Source organism: Lissotriton vulgaris, chromosome 9 (assembly GCF_964263255.1).
Source record: "Lissotriton vulgaris chromosome 9, aLisVul1.2, whole genome shotgun sequence".
NCBI lineage: Eukaryota > Metazoa > Chordata > Amphibia > Caudata > Salamandridae > Lissotriton > Lissotriton vulgaris.
In genome coordinates this window covers 108,091,213-108,108,759 of record NC_141697.1, presented here as the reverse complement: position 1 = coordinate 108,108,759, position 17,547 = coordinate 108,091,213, and the positions used below count along the sequence as shown (strand labels likewise).

The 17,547-nt window shown below is 45.9% G+C and overlaps 1 protein-coding gene across 1 annotated transcript in view; it reads right to left on the bottom strand.

Moving 5' to 3' along the window:
* The window catches only part of TEDC1 (tubulin epsilon and delta complex 1), a 618,264-nt gene that overhangs the window by 389,954 nt on the left and 210,763 nt on the right, over positions 1–17,547 (bottom strand). The window contains exon 4 of the mRNA XM_086937156.1: positions 3,858–4,019. Within this exon, the coding sequence (XP_086793282.1) occupies positions 3,858–4,019 (162 nt within the window). The remainder of the gene's footprint in view (positions 1–3,857; positions 4,020–17,547) is intronic.

Here is a 17,547-nt window from a genome sequence, read left to right as displayed (position 1 = left end):
TCAAAGATCACATTTATTAGCAGCAGCTAGGAGCAGTAATCCCAGCAACAAAACATGATGTACAACTCAAGAAACTGCTCAATTTTGTAGAGAAAGACATCAGTATTTATACACAATATTCACATTACAAATGGACACCCACTGCAGCAAATTCTGACCAATAGAAACACATTTCTATACATTATCACATTCCAAAAAGGCTCACTTTACATTGTACCAACGCCACAAGTTAATTCTTAGGATGTCCTAAATTCAATCTCCACAAGCCGGACAAACCCATAATTGGAAGCACAATGCATGTAACAAAGGAACATAAAAAGGAAACAATGATAGATAACGAGCAAGATAAGGCATGTGTAGAAAAGCTAAAAACTAACGATGTCCTGAACTTTGACTTGCAATCTCAGAGAGCAATCAACCGAGTAAATTGGCCTCGCAAAGGGTCAGTTTCAGATAAAGAGGTCAGTTCCTTACAATGCACCTTCGAGTCAAGAAAAGGCTTAGTTAATAAGTGCATGAACAACGAAGCCCATGCAACTTTGTTCGTCTAGTTACCTCCATGGGCCTACGTGATGGCAACACCAAAATGGAGGCACGAACAAAATGGAACCCATATTCGAGACAAAGTCTCTGAATACATAATGAACTCGCTAGTTAACATGACGAATTCACTCCATATTAGCCGTACTTGCTAAATACGGTACAACATCACCAAAATCGTGACGGAACCATAACACAACAGGGCAAGGCAGATTTTACAGAACCTCAGCGGAAAAAAATAGAACTGACATCAGCGAGCGAGGGCGACCTCTAAGTACTCCAGCAAAGTCATTCCGGCAATCACGACGCAGACGACGGATGCAGAGCCACAGACAACGCCTACCGACACGCAGGGGTACTGCTGACGAAAAAACTTTCCGGATCCAGACTGACGCCTGTGTGTTATTCTAAGGTAAAGAATCTAACTAACGTGTTTCTTTCATATAGCTCTTCTAACTGCCCTTAAAATATAGCTGTTAGATCTATTAACAGCTCTTTAGGTCAGGGTAATTTTCTTACTGCGTGGAAAACTAGTGGCATGAAAACTCTTCTAAAAATACCCTCAAAGCTTGAGCAATTTCTGTGTCGTCTCTTTACTGCCATTCCTTGGCAAATTACTAAAGAAACTAGTCTTTAAACATCTTAAACAATTTGTCTAGGATAATAATCTCCTAGAAATGTTCCAAACTGGATTCCTGCTAGGCAACTGCACAGAATGGTGCCCCTACTTATCCCGAACAATCTTTTTCACTTTGTGGATGAAGGCGTCAGGCCCAGATACTTTTACCATAAACCGCTCCCTCTTAGAAGGAACACAAGGTAAAGTTGTGCTGCACAGACAAATCATTAAATGGGTAATTTCAGATCAGCAGCAGATCACCTTACTGTCACCCTTCCATTCTATACTCAAGAAACTGAGGTGTGACGTTCCACATGGGTCAATCCTGTTCACATTAAATTTGCAATCTTTAGATGCGATTCTTGGCCGCACTCTTACAGCAACTAAAGGTTCACTCTTCTGTGTATGAGGATGATAAACTAGTGATATAACAGTAAATTTCAACACATATTTGATTATTTTATTATTTTAAACTATTGAATGATTGAAAAATACTATTTAGGTAGAAAATCCACAAAAGTGTTCAATTATAAACCACCTTGAATTCACATGGAAAGTAAGAGACAAATAATGACTGCACCTCTACCGCAACACAGAATGCTCCTGGTGCAACCCAGCCACGGAAATTAACCCCATATCGATTTTGGCTTATGTGGGCAGAGGTAAGGCATGATTTTCAGTGAAATGAAGCATTCATTACCTGCTGCAATAGCAAATTGGGTAGTAAAACCCTTCCTCGTGTTTCACACTAATAACAGGTGAAAACAATTTTTGTTCCGGTAGTTGCTTCTTGTTTGCACTGTTTTATGCTCAAATTATATTTGGTAGGAACTGTGATGCAAAGAGTGAGTGCAATTTGAGATCAATTTACAATATGCCCACATAAAATTAGGCGCAAAATGTTGCTTCCTTTACCCACAAAAAGTTGACTTCAACAAGAGTTCCCATTTTCAAGCATTTTTCTCTAAAGTGATTATAAAAAAAAGCATATATTTTGAAACGCACTGTAATTCTGTGGTTGTCAAAATTTTTAGAACCACAACCCACTTTTTTAAACAAATGTTCATGGCCCACCTACCTTTAATGGACTTAAGGCGGGTCAATTTTTTAATGTAATTAAAGCTTTGTCTGATAGCACACTGTCATTTACAGACAGCCTGTTTTCATTGTAATGTCCACTAAATGTACACAGACATACAGTTTTACCGATGAAACTATACCATACACAAATATTAGTGTATGGAAATCTGGTTTCTGTGAATGTTTATTGTTTGTGCATCACCAAGTAAATGTCTTGATTTGTTTTGACCTATCCTCTGACTCATTCTTGCATATACCCTCTGGCTCAACAACGATAAAATACAGACAAACTCAACAGCATATGCAAGGTAAATGAAAAAGAACACAAGTAAACAAAGAACACCTGCTGTTGTCTAAAGACAGCAGGCATACGCTTTCAACAACAAAACTAAACAAGGCAGTGGGTGTACACGTTGCAGTAACTTGAACATAGTCTGTCGTTGTTTTAAAGTTTCAATATGGCCACCATATTAAAGTCAATGTGCCGGTTATATTGAAATGGTAGAACTAAGAGGCACAGCATTCCATAATGGTCACATTGTTTAGAAGAAGTGACCAACTGGGATATGGCGTACTGCAAACGAAGAGGCAAGCAAGAGCCTCAACGCCGGCCTGTGGAGCTGTAATATCCTCTTAAGAAAAGTTAAGATAAAAAGAGAAGAAACACAGAAATGAAAGGGGAACTATAACAGGAGAAAATCGAAAGCTTAAGGAACTACCAGTCCATCAGCTCGAACACTGATGAGCACTCATCATGTGGTTGCGCACATGTGATCAGAAAATGACGTCATTCACGTGTATTGCCTATACCACGAGAACTGACTAAAGAAGCTAATCAGGGCTTTAAGTGGGCCGGGTCTCAAGGGGTCTGAGCACCGGCAGTTTTTTTCTGGGGGCCTCGAAACGGGTCTCTATCGGGCTCTGTTTTGAGCCCTGACCCAGGCAGCCCGTTTTTTTTCCCGGACTGCAATGAGCGCTGTTTGCTGTCACTGCAGTCCGGAAAAAAGTGCCATGGCTCAAAGCAAAGCCTGATAGAGACCCATTTCGAGACAGCACCAGGCACATGGATGTGCGCTGCTCACAATGCTCACTTCTCAGTAGTAGAGAAGTTACAGCATGACGTCATGCCAGGGGAGCGAAGTGGGGGAAGGGAAATCCTTTAAGAGTCATTTTCTTTCTGGATTTCCCTTCTCTTTCTGAAACTCAGGAGCAGCAACATTGTGGTAGGGTCACCAAGGATTTAATTGGAAGCTTTGTATTTATCTTCTGCAAGTAATAACCATTGACAAAGCCAATATTACTGACTTATTGTAGGTATGATGTTACTTGTATCAAATATCTGGATGCAATGACGGAAACAGCAAATTACAAGTCGGGCGGCACACTATGCTAAGCACAGATTTTTTGCGTAAGTGATTTTAAGCCACGCCCCTAATTACACTGGCCACGCCCCTTTGAGAGACCCCCCAGTTTTTTCATCCCACTTAAAGCCCTGAAGCTAATGATTCCATATAAACTGCAATCGTCAAACATATGCCAGGTAAATGTATCGAATTTATCACAACATATGAAAGAAGTCTTTATATTGGCATACACACAAACGCCCGCAGGCGTGTACCTTGTGCACAGCTGCACACTTCTCTTGCTGGGCGGCGTGCAGAGCTCTCCAGCTGAACTGCAGTTTACCGTTCAACCACTGCAGGTAGCGGACGTCCACTTCAGCTTCCTTTGACGGAGTTTCACTCCTTGTTCGCGGCCTGGGAGGGGGGCATCCCTGGCACTAAATAAAGCACAGAGACAGGCAATCAGCAGAAGGTTCCGGGACTCTTGGGATGCAACTCAAGAACATCACTTCTGCCTTTGTATAAGATCTTGGTAAAGCACAGAACCAACTCCAAGAAGCAGTAGAACGCTGTACAGTGACCCAGTTTTAATTAACATTTTAGTTAAAAGAAAAATGAACCAAGATCATAAGCACAAATGTCATATGCAAGCATATTATTGCAGGATCGTCAGCTTGAAGTCCTCTGAGTAGGGGTGTAACGATTCTGGGCAACTATGTAAAGTAGAAGCAGTGGCAGCTTTAAAGGGGTACAATTTAGGGGCACAAAAATATTTAGCACACAAAATTAGATTTTACCTATCCAAAAATTCCACCCACCAGAATAGTTAAAATTCTCGTCAGGAAATCTACTACTAGGAGTGAGTTTGCAGTTATTTCTCTATGGGTCCACCTCCAAATGCTCTTGAACAGCCACAAAATCACAGGTTTGTGGTAGTGCACCAGAAATGTATATGTAGTTCTCAATATTGAAAATGCTTGCAAATGTGATCTTGACAAGAGCAGGAATAAATGCATTTTCAGGATGGAATGTGGAGAAAATACCCTAATAGTCAATAGGACTACAGGATCGGAATTTCTCTGCCAGGAAGTAGATTTTCCCTCTGGAAAAAAACAAGCACAATTTAGCACGAAATTTCCGCATGTGGAAATGTGCACCTGATAAATCTTTGCATGCAGAAACGCTTACACAACTAAATACTTCTGGAAATCTGTAACTGCCACAGATTTCCAGAATTACTCTTGAAATGGTTTGAAAATTGTTTAAAAATGTTTATATTTGCTCCAATAACTCTAGGGGAAATATTATGCAACTTTTGCTTAAATTTGTTTGTGAATCGGAAGGGCATTTTAAAAACATTCCTGAAAAAACATAATAAAATATTTTCTTATTTATTTTAAACAGAGTACTAAACCGTATTGCAACATATTTAATCTATTTCTTTCTATAAACATTTTACTGTTAGAAAATAGTAGCTATATTATGCTAACGGCACCAAAACGTGTGTGTGTGTGTGTGTGTGTGTGTACGTGTGTGTGTGTGTGTGTGTGTACCTGTGTGTACGTGTGTGTGTGTGTGTGTGTGCGTGCGTGTGCGTGTGTTTTTTTTTTCCTGGCAGATAGAGCCCCTAAACACCTACTAAATATTGGAGAGTTTTTTTCTCCTCACCTTTAAAAACACATAGGATTTTCACCTGGGAGGATCACATTTGCAATCAATTTCAACATCGGAAACAATCTGGAAATTGTTGGTTAATAACCCCAAAAAAACTCTGAATAGCTGGATGCTCAAGAGCAAGGGTATCGTATATGGCAAGAAAAAGACACTTGTGCAGCACGTTCTCTGGCAGCATAATTTTTTTTATTCATATTTTTATTGACATTTTCCAAAAGAGCACAAAATAAATAAAAAAAAAAACAAGAAAAGCAAGAGAGAGCATAAACTATACAGCAACCGTCACAGGTAATAGTCAAGGTACATATCATTGGTAAAGTGCAAATTCTGTTTTACATTTGATCGTTGAAGCAGCTTGTCCACTGCCTCATATGATCTCTGTCATTCTCTCCCGAGTCAAATAACACATCTCTTCGCCAACAAGAAAGCCATATCAACCAACTGTCTATGTGTCGGGTGCAGGGGTTTGGAGTATCCTAATATCGCCAGTAAGGGGTCCGGTGTCAGTGTCAGTCCTGTGGTGTTATTGACCTCCTCATACACCTCCTGCCAGAAAGCTTGTATCCCCGGACAGTGCCATGCTACATGAAGGTCCTGTGGTGTTAATGACCTCCTCATACACCTCCTGCCAGAAAGCTTGTATCCCCGGACAGTACCATGCTACATGAAGGAAGTCTGCTTTCATTGTACCACATCGCTCACAATTAGGGCTATCCCTCAGCTTGTATCTGTGGAGCATGTCCGGCGTGTAATATGTTCTGTTCAGGTATTTGAAATGAACTAATCAGTGCCTACCATGGAGGGATATTCGTTTACTACTGGTGCAGCAGTAGCACCAGATTTCCTCATCCAAATCTCTGCAGAGATCCGCTTGCCATGCCAGTCTCTGCTTGGCATAGTCTGCCGTCCTTTCCGTGAGTGTTATAGAATACAGTCTAGCTATGAGTCTGGCAGGGGATTTGGCTTTAACCACGTATTTGAAGGCATTCACCGTTTGTGGCTCCTCCATCTCCTCCCCCAGGTATGCACTAAGCGCATGTCGGACTCTATGGTAGTGGAATCTCTCCAGCATCTTTCCACCAACTTCGCCTGCCTCCACCTGGTCCCAAGTGCAGGCGAAGCCATTCACAAACATGTCCCCCATCGTATTTATATTCAGGGCTTTCAGTGCTAGCCTCACTGCCCTCTCCTTACATGGGGACAGCCAGTAGGCCCATTCTATCGCTGCCGCCGGAGAAAAGAGTAGACTGCACGCCTGTGCCTACATCATGTGGTGCCAAGCGTGGACAACCGCATTCAGGGAGTTCTATCTCGAGGTAGTGTCAGCAGCGCAGGGAGCGGGGTAGGGTCCGCCACTATTGCCTCTATGTGGACATTAGGTAAGTCCCCCGGGCCATGTATCTAATGATATACAGGTGCAGCCTGTGCCGCTCTGTAATATAGCTCCAAGTCCGGAGAGTTTAGCCCACCCACCCCATGGGGTCGTATAAGTATGGACCAGGCAGCTCGAGGTTGTTTACCCGCCCAAGCAGGGCGAACCAATAAAGTTCGTAACTGCGCGAAAAAATGAGTGGACAATACCATGGGTATATTACAGAACAAAAATAGTAGACGTGGCAGCACTACCATCTTCATAAGTGCCACCCTCCCCAGAAGTGACAACTGCAATGTTATCCATCTGTCGATATCATCTTCTAATTTAGAGATTGCCGTGCCATAGTTTTCCCTTCGTATTACTTCTGGATCCGTGTGTAATCGGATCCCCAGGTATCTTACGGAGTCCGTAGTCCATTGTATAGGATATTCCGGTTCGAATTATTTTGTAGCTGGGGTAAGCGGGAACATAAGTGACTTGTTCCAATTGACTCCTATCCCAGACAGCGAGCCAAACAGAACCACCTCTCGCAAGACTGCTGATAGTTGCATCTCTGGATTCCTGATATAGAGCAGCGTATCGTCTGCATATGTTGAAACTATCAGCTTATATGTGGGGAATCGTATGCCCCGATGGCTATGGTATTCCCGCAGGGCGCATGCCAACGGTTCTGCCACTAGGGCATATAATAGGGGGGACAGGGGGCAGCCCTGTCTTGTGCCTCTCTCTATCTTAATAGTGCCAGTGACCAACGATCCCGGGCTGTGGGAGCAGCTTATAATGTAGGTAGAAGTTGTAGGAACAGCGGTCCCACCCCCATGCGAGTCAGCACCTTGTGCAGAAAAGGCCACTCAACAGAGTCGAAGGCCTTCTCCATATCCAGAAATAGCGCCACCACCGGGATCTCTGGACGTGTGTGCTGGAAGGCTGCGAAAACCGTTCTCAAATTGTAGGAAAGATTCTGTTCCGGAACGAAGCCAGCCTGCTCCGGAGCAACTCATTTGGTAACCATGGGCTGGAGTCGATTGGCGATCAACTTTGCGAAGATCTTCGCGTCTACTTTTAGTAATGAAAGCAGCCTATATGAAGCGCACTCGCTCGGGTCTTCCTGGGTTTAAGAATGGCCACCAATATCACCTCCCGCATCGTGGGTGGCATTGTGCCAGAGTCCGCTATGTACTCAAAGAGGGTGTCAAGAATTCCTGTCATGCGAGGGGAGGAAAACGGTAACCAGCGAAAACGGACTACATCTCCCAGGATGCTTAGCGGTTAAGAGGTTATGTAAACAGGAGAGCCGTTACATAACTCAAGGAAAACACGCCCTTATGTAAACAGGAGAGCTGTTGCATAACTCAAGGAAAACACGCCCTTATGTAAACAGGAGAGCTGTTACATAACTCAAGGAAAACACGCCCTATAAAGGGAGGAACCTGGAGGTACAACGCTGTCGGATATTGTGTTTACACCGACGTACCTGCTTCGTGAAGAGCAGCGTTCCGGAGTGGTGCTCCAGTAAGGCAAGAACGGAGGTAGGTCGAGTCGTTACTCCCTGGGCCGTGTCTTGCCCCATCGTCACCTGTGAAGGACCCGGAAGCTCTACCGGTCAACCATTGAGCTTCGCTTTTTGACTCGGCTGAGTCAAGGCGCAGTGGCGCTTATGCTGGTTGGAGTCATAACTCCCAGCCCGACCAGAGATACAGGGACTGCCAGCTGTAACGCACACCAGGAGGTGTTTGCCGCGTTACAGACTCGGAAGTCCACAGGATCGATTGAGCGGCTGCTCTCGGTTCAGTCTTCTTGCTTTTGATTGGGGTATCGGTGACGCATCACCAGGAGGTGACTCCGCGTCCCGGTGCAGTCTGAGGAAGAGGTTGAGCGGCTGCTCCCTTCAGGTAGAGACCCCGGCTGGGTGTTTCCCTGGCTCCTCGATTCTCCCCAACACTCTTCGTGCCCCTCACAGCCTACCGATTGGCATGGTCGGCCATTTCATTTCTGCCCTCTGTTGGCATACGCCGGGATCGGCGTATATGCAGAGGACGGTTAGGACCATCCGTGCTGTGGGCTGGTAACGTACTTAGCCTGGAGGATTCCAGTGACTATAACTTTTGTTTCCTCTTTGTATTATTTGTGCCTTCATTAAAATGACTAACCCTTCACAAGTGGTTGCGTCCTTATTATCGTGTCTGTTAAACGATCCTGAGACGTTCAGGGCGTTACAGAGGGCAAGCAGCCTGGGAAGTTATAGGTCCAGGAACGCCTTTTTAAAGGTCACCGTGACGCCATCGCTCCCTGGAGCCTTCCCGGGATTCATGGTTGATAGTGCTAGTACAATCTCTTCTCGTTCAATGGGGCGTACTAAGTATCCCCTGTCCACCTCCGTTAGCCACGGCATTTTGATATGAGACAGGTAGTCAAGAATACGCTCTTCCGAAGTAGGGCTTCTGCAGGCGTATAGTGCAGCATAATACTCTCGGAATCGATCCGCAACCTGAGCTTTTGTGAGCAGCTCCTCGGAGTCCTCACATCTCATCTCGGACGTTCCTCCCCTGACCCTCCCCCGTTTAGCAATTGGTTCCTCTCTAGCTCCCCGAGTTTGGCCTCCAGTGTCTGCAGCCTTCCCCTAATTGATTTGAGAACCCAGAGTGTTTAGATATGGTGACACCTCTTATATAAAGTTTAAACACTTCCCAGATGGTTTGCACCGACGATACTGACCTCTCGTTAGCCTCAAAGAATGTTTCAATGTCCCCAGCTAGTTCCTCAAAGGAAGTATCTAATAAGGAGTAGGGGGGGAACGCCATGTGAATGGTGGAATCCGCCTCTCCGGCGTCACTATCGATATCATCACTGGCGAGTGGTCAGAGTATGTGAGAGGTAGCACCTCGCACCGTTGCACGGCCGAGGTCAGAGCTGGCGTGGCCAGCCAGTAATCTATTTTTGTGTGTATATAGTGTGTATATTGAAGTGCGCAGAGTGATGCGTGTATTCCCATTCTGATGGGCAGCGATATCTCCATATGTCTTTCAAGCCCATATGTTCCATGTAGAACTCCAGCGCTCTAGCAGATGCAGCGGGGTTCCTATCGGGCCATCCGATCTATCTATGTGTGGGTGCCTGGTCATGTTGAAATCCCCCCCAGAGTATCTCCCCCCCTGTGCATGACTCTATCTTGGCGGTGAGCTCAGAATAAAAACCTGGGTTATCATAGTTGGGCCCGTACATATTAACCATACAGAACTCCAACCCCTTTCCACAACTCCTAGTGATAGTATACCTGCCGTCCTTGTCTGTCACCCATGGCTCCCACGACATGCATGATTTCGGGTTGACCCATGTGAGAACACCTCGTGCGTGTGATGTGAACCCTGCAGCGTGTAAATTACCGGATAGGTCCCTATAGCGGAGTATGCGACTGTCTGTGGGCAAATGAGTCTCTTGCAAAAGAGCTACGTCCACCTCATATTTAGCTAAATATTGTAGTACTTTTCTGACTTTCCTGTGGTCGTTAAGACACATTATGTTCCATGTAATCAAAGTCAGTTTATCTAATCCAATCTCCGACCGTGCTGATGTAGGTGTCATCCCTCGTCAATCTCATGCAATAATGGAATCTGCACATATTTTAGTCCTAAGCAATCTGTATCTAGCCAGTGTGACAAGGTGCAAACAACAACCTCATGAACAAAACATTCAGTAAAAAACGCCCCCCAATCCCAATCAGCTACGCTCCCCCCCTCCCCGTCCCCCCCCACGCCTGCCGAATCCTAACTAGGCTGCAAACCTTCTGTTGACCCATCCTCCTCATACCCCCTAACTCGTTCCATACAAACAAAATCCCCCCTCCCTTCCTCCCCAAGAAGAGTACCCCGTAAACCAAAGTCTGTGGTATTCACGCGTGGGCAGAGGTAGCAAGCAAAAGTTTAGATCTGTGAAAACAAAAGATGTTTACAAAAACCTCTTCCACTGATTGCCGCCGCTCTGCCTCCCCAGTCTCCTTCTGCCAATCGCCTGTGAGTGACCTTAGCCTATAAACAACATTATATGTCCTACCATATTCAATAGGCAGTCCCCAAGCCACGCGGAAGAGTCTGCAAGTCCATTCATGCCCTGCGGTGCCTTCTGTGTCTATTCCAGTATCATGTTGTCGCCTGTTCCAGGAAAGGAGAGAGAACAGTGTCCACAAGAAGCTCTCCACTCTTCCAACTCCCTGCGTTGTCGATCCTGTTACCTACTGCCAAGCGTCTCGTCAGTCCTGCTCTTCGAGCGGGCTCCCCGCTTCCTCCGAACCTCTATGAGGGGAACCTCGTGCTTCCTTCTTCCACTCCTTCAGTGCCCGCTGCAATTCTTTGGGGTCCGTGAAAATGAAAGATTTCCCCTGGCGATTAATTCTAGGCTTCGCAGGGTACAGTAAAGCATAGTCAGTCCCCATATCGTGCAATTGTCTCTTCATCAGAAGAAATTGTCCCCTGGCCCCCTGAACTTTTGCGGTAAAGTCCGGGAAGAGCCAGAGGGTGGAGCCCTCATATTGCAGTGGTTGCTTTTCCCTTGCCAATTTGAGCGCGGTATCACGGTCTCAATAGTTTAACAATTTGGCAATAATGGGTCTCGGCAGAGCTCCCGGCTTGTGTCGCGGGCCCAAAGAGTGATGTGCCCTCTCCATGAGGAACATACCTGAGAAGGCAGAATCCCCAAGCAACGTCTTGAGCAGCCATTCTACAAACACCTCCATGTAGCCCGTCTGTGTGGTCTCCGGAAGGCCTGTAATACGTATGTTGCAGCATCTGGAGCGAGCCTCTAGGTCCTCTGTCTTGTCCATCAACGCTTGGACTGCTCGTGCCATCTGTTTGTGATCAGAGTCCATTGCGGTCTGGGCCTCCTCTACTTCCGTAATGCGCCGTTCCGCCATATCGACACGTTCTGCTTGTTTGTCCAACCTCTCTGCCATCTTGGTGCCTAGTGACGCTATACCTTCCTGTAGGCTTTTCTCCATGGCAAGCAGTATTCCTCTAAGATCGTGCGACTCAGCTGTTTCTGGCAAGTCTCGATCTCCATGGCCGCTGTTCGTCGAGGTGTCAGGAGCCTTGGCTCCGTTCGGACCAAAGGAGAGTTTTGGCTGAGATCTGTCCGTGCGCCCCATGGTAGCTGTGCCTGTCGCGGTCCTGCAATCAAAGAGACCCGTCGCAGATCAAGTGTTCAACTACAGGTTGTGTTGCGTTGAGTCTGGTGATCTGGGACGTCCTAGGTGTTGTGAGGACCCGGTTAGGTTCCCTGAGGAGAGCGGTGCCGTTGTCAGCTTTTTCCGTTAATCCAGAGCTCCCTTTCGTCTGGCACCCCGACCCCTGGAGGCCAATATCCACTCATGACTAAAAGTGCGAAGAGGGGAGGGTGGGTAGCCGCAGGACTCCTCTTCAGGTTCAAACACTGTCCGCTCAAAGCGGTTAGGGGGCAATCCAGCCTCGTCCCCAAGCTCCACTACAGCAGTACAGCACTCGCTATCCAGGCCAGCAGCAAAGATCACCGTGCCCCCCTTAAAAAATGGCGGCCGCCTCCTAGCCCTCCTCCTCGTGTGCAGGAAAGTTTGTGCGCCAGGTACGCAGCAGGAGAGGTAGCTTCCCCAATCTGCTATACTGCCTCATGTCTTGGGATCCTGCCGGTGTATGTGGATCCCCAGCGCTATCTGCTCCTCTGACTAAGAGTCCCGTGAATCCCCTAAGTGTTGCCGGTTCAAGGTGTATGTGTGGCGTGAGGGGGGTGCGGGGGGTGGGAAGCTCATGGACCCCAGAGGTACCAGGTATTCTCTGTTTGGTGTCGTGTCCTCACTCGTTCAGACGCCTTAATATGGTGCCGTGCATCCGCTCCCAAGAGCGCCCAAGGAGCTAGTTTGCTTCTCTTCGCTCGTCGGGGGTGGGGGGGAACCGGAAGCGCTCCCGTCCCTGTGCCCCTAGCGCTACTTATCTGTTCAGATCGGGACCTCCCCGCCAGCTGGGGAGGGGTCCGCACTACTGCTCGGCGTCTCGCGGGTCCCCACCTCCGATTGCTGCAATGTCGTTGTCGCGCTTATCCGGGCAGAGATGGACAGGCCCCGGCGCTTCTCCTACGCAAGCGCGCGGCTTGCTGCTGTTCCTCTCTGCACCAGGCCGCCGCTATAAGTTCCGACCACCGGCGCCGTTTTTTAGAGGCTAAATCGCTTCCAATAGTGCCCCGCTGGTCTCCGCGTTCAGAGTCCGCCAGAATCATCGGCTGTTGGTCAGGTCTACAGCAGGATATTTTGTAGGATAGTTCCCGAGACGGGGGAGCTCTCGGCTTATGCAGCCATCTTGTCTGCGAGCTAGCTCCGCCCCCCTCTGGCAGCATTATTTTGATCCATTTGAGCTACATATATTTTTGATGAATCTTCAAATTATGGCGGATATGTTGTGGCAAGTGCAGTAATTCCACAATCATGACCACTGCCAGATTACGATATTTTCATTTGTCTTAACCACTGACCATTGTTTTATCAACATTCTTGCCTTAGTTTAGGAGTGCGCTCATATAAAGAAGCGGAAAGGATTATCAAGACTGATACTAGGCAGATGGTAGTTTTTGGTGTTAGTAGATTTCTACTAGCAATAAGTTTTGTGCGGAACAAAGTGGGCCTGAAGCTATAAAGGGAACTGCAATGTAATCTTCCACATATATTTGGTCATAAAATTGTTATTGCCACTTCTTGGTATACCAAATTATCTCTATATATCCACAGATTTTAAAAGTTTCTAGCAATTGGAAATGATAATTAGATGAATTTAGTAATGATTACTATGTGTTTTATATATATTGATGCCTTTTTAACCTATTTATATCAAGATTTTATTGTACTGATTTCCTAACCGTATCCATGTGATTTTAAAATCCCTAATTCCTCTATATAGATTTTGTATTACGTAATGCTTGTTTTTATGTATCTTATATAGCTCTATTGTGCCGAAATAAAGATGAAAAGAAAGAAACATTCTATCCAAGAGAGGTAAACAAAACTTTCTAATGCTAGTCAGTGTACGTAGAAGAGAACCGCTTCAACAAACTGTCTCTTCTATAAACAGAATTTTTTATCACAGTTTTTTTTCAACAATTTATTTATTTTTATGTATATTTAAATTTATAATGTGCAACAGCTACCCGCAGTGGGTTTTCCGGCGCAAGGGATGGACTGAAGAAGAAAAACAAACCTCTCAACAGCACCATGAATCAGCTAAAGCGGCAGGCAGATCATTGGAAAAGTATGGTTTTTAATTTTTTCCTAAAGCAGAAAAGGTTGGTTTCTGATTTTAAAGTAATGGGTAGTGTGTTCCAGTATTTGGGGCCAAGATGGGAAAAGGCCCGACGCCCCATCCTTACAAGCTTGAATCTTGGGACCACAAAATCGCAATTGTGAGAAGATCTTATAGTGTGCGACTAGGCTTATAGGGTTGGACCAGACTCTAAGTATTTTGGAGCCGAACCCTGCTTGATTTTAAAGAGACAACACAGGGCTTTGAATTTAATGAGACTGGGGATCCTCAGCCAGTGTAGATCGCGAACAGCCTGTGATGCAGATAGTCTCCTCGGGATGTTACAAAGAAGTTGGGCCGACAAATTTTGAACAACCTGAAGTTTGTTAATGGTGGCAGCGTCGGCACCGAGATAGAGGACATTGCCGTAGTCCAAGCCGGGATGTTACTAACACCTGGACAACAGTTCTCCCGGTGGCATGAGGCAGCATGCATAGAATTTTCTGGAGCCATCGCAAGGTGGTAAAGCAGATGGCGGCCACCTTAGTGGCCTGTTGTCTCATAGAGAGTTTGTCGTCTATGAGAAAACCGAGGCTGCGAACCACAGAAGTGGGCTGGGGAAGAGGTCCCATGTCACTGGGCCAGTGTTGGGAGCCCCACACATCTTTATGCTTCCCTAAGATGAGAATCTCGGTTTTGTCACCGTTTAGTTTGAGGAGATGCCTCTGCTTCCACTCAGCTATACGTGACAGTCCAGTTTTCAAGATCGATACACTGTTGCACTCGCTGCTGGAAAGGGAGAAAACAATTTGGGTGTCATCGGCGTATGAAAAAATAGTCAGCCCAGCGTCCTCCGCGATGGTAGCCAGGGGTCTCACATAGATGTTGAACAACAAAGGGCTGAGTATGGACCCCTGCGGAACGCCATACGCCGATGGACAAGTGGCAGACGTGGCTTTAGAGGAAAAGACTTGGAAAGTGCGCTCACTTAAAAAGGAGGCAATCCAGGCCAATGCCGGACCGTCCACTCCCAGGGACCGAAGAGAATTCAAGAGGATGGAATGGGACACGGTATTGAACGCCGCGCTCAGAACCAAAAGGATGAGTACAGATGTTTTCCCGCAGCGATACCGTGTCGCAAGCTCTCCGTCACCCAGAGTAGAGCGGTCTCTGTGGAATAATGTGCACGAAAGCCAGACTGGGAAGAGTGTAGAAATCCCGAGCTTTCCTCAAGATGGTTTAACTGAATGTTAACATGCCTTTCCAGCACTTTTGAGAGAACAGGCAACAGGATATAGGTCTGAAATTGGCGAGATTAGACACATCAGCTCCTGCCTTTTTTAGGAGAGGAACAACCATTGCGTGTTTCCAATCCTGTAGCACATGAGATTCTAGTAATGATGCGTTTAGGAGTTTCATGAGAACCCGCCGAGGTTCCAGATCCAGTTGTTTGAGAATTTTCGCAGGTACAGGATCACGAGGTGAGCCAGATCTTACGCTGCTTAGGCAGGAGAAAAACAAAGTATCATCGAACAATTGCCAGTTAGTAACCTTCGCAGTAGGAAGTGGCTGTTCGATCCCTGCCAGCTGTCCCGATTGATGTTCATTTGCAGTCGGGGGAGCGCTCATAGAGTCGTATATGCGCTCAACCTTGGCAATGAAAAAATTCGCAATAGCGTTGCACTGGGCTTCCTCTAAAGCTGGGTGTGTCGGGATAGTGTCCGCTCCTGTCAGTTTTTTGACAAAAAGGGTGCGTGGGCAGTTCTGAGCTTGCGTCACTGTACTCACAGTGAAAGCAGCTCTCGCAGTTTTACATTCCAAGTGGTATTCCTTTAGAGCCTCTTTATAAGCAGTCTTCCGAGAGACCGAGTAGGAGTGCCTCCATTTCCTTTCTAGGGCCTTGCATTTGGTTCGCAAGGCCTTCAGGTCAGCGGAAAACCAAGGTGCAGGAGGACGGTGGAACCTAGGATGTTTCGAAGTGAGCGGAAGGAGGGTGGTTACGGCATTGGTAAGCCAGTGAGAGACAGCGGTATTCAATTCCAAGACTGAAGCCTCATTGTCCTCAGGGCGGGTGTCCATAAGGTGCTGGTTCAACTTAGCAATATCAAGTTTACCCCACCGTGTATAGATTCACCCTTATCGCGACCCCTGTTTACCAAGTTCTTAGTGTAAGGTAAAGAGAAGTGGACTGCGAAATGGTCGGACCACTCCAGTGGGCGAGCACTCTGAGAACAGTCAAAGGGAAGATTAGAAAGGATGGGGTCCAGTTGGTGTCCAGCAGAGTGAGTGGATCCAGAGTTAAGCAGCGGAAGGTTAAGAGCCTCCAGATCAGATATAAAACGCTTGCTGGTGGTACATAGTGGATCTTCTAGATGCAAATTGAGATCGCCAAGAATGGAGAAATTTGCTGCCCTAAGAAGTAGAGGTGCTATAGTCTCGGCAAGAGATGAAATCCAGGTGAGAGCATTGCCAGGGGGACGATAGACCAAGAGGCCCGATAAAGTAAATTGAGGGTTAATTACTAATTTGAAAAGGGCGGTTTCTTTCCGGATAGGGGAAAGGCTTCAAGCTTACAGGTGTAAGTAGACTTGAAGATTATGGCAATACCCCCTCCTTTCCCAGAGTCTCTGTCCAGTCTCACCATTACATAGTTGTTAGGAACAGCAATGGCGATATCGGGACCAGAGCTATCCTGGAGCCAAGTTTCAGTAAGAAACAGCGCGTCGGGCTGCTCTTCGATAAGGGAGTCGTGGATATGATGTTTATGTTTCGGGAGGGACCTGCAATTAATACTCCAGAACAGGAGTGTAGAGCATTGAAGATGAGTTTTAGATCTCCTCCGTCTGCCACGAGTGCGAGTCCGGTGCAATGCCTTACAGTTGGACATTCTGCTAGTACGGAAACTACAGCCAACAATTCGACATTCCTCCCAGAATTATCAAGCCCTAATCTTTTGTTTTTACTGCAAGCAACAAAAATACTTAATTGCACGTCTTTGAATTAAAAAATGCCCTTGTTTGAAAGTATACCTTTCTAGACTAACTATGCCAAAATGATATTAATTTATTTGTGACAGGCTGAGAGCAAACACAAGCATGGTAAACACTGCATAAGAAATACAAAGATCATGAGAAGGGATTTATAAATGATCTATTCCTAGTATCATCAGAAATATTGGTAATAGCGAACATTCTTACTACAAGGCTTTCACTATAAATGCTATAATAGTCTAAAAAGAACAAAAACACATTTGAAAACCAGAAGAACAGTAATGACAACAAGGTGCATCTCTGTCAATCAGAAGCCAAAACAGAATTAACCAAAGAAGCATGAAATACACTATTGCACAGTAGACAGTCGACGCCAAAGTAAACAATGAAGCATGAATACTGAATGCATCCAGCAGATCACAGAGAAGAGCTACTAACATGACCAGAGCATTCTGAAGAATAAAGGTTTTCACATACAGAAACGCAGGCGATCAACATCAAGAGAATAACGTGAGGCAAGTAAAATAAAACAATAGATTTTATATAAAAGCACATGCAGGTTCATATTTTAGTGAGAGGTGTAAGGAAGAAAGTTTGAATGATGATTACGACGATACAGTTGTAGACGGTAAACAGCAGAAAAGAGCATAGATTCGTTTTAATAGCAGGGTACAGT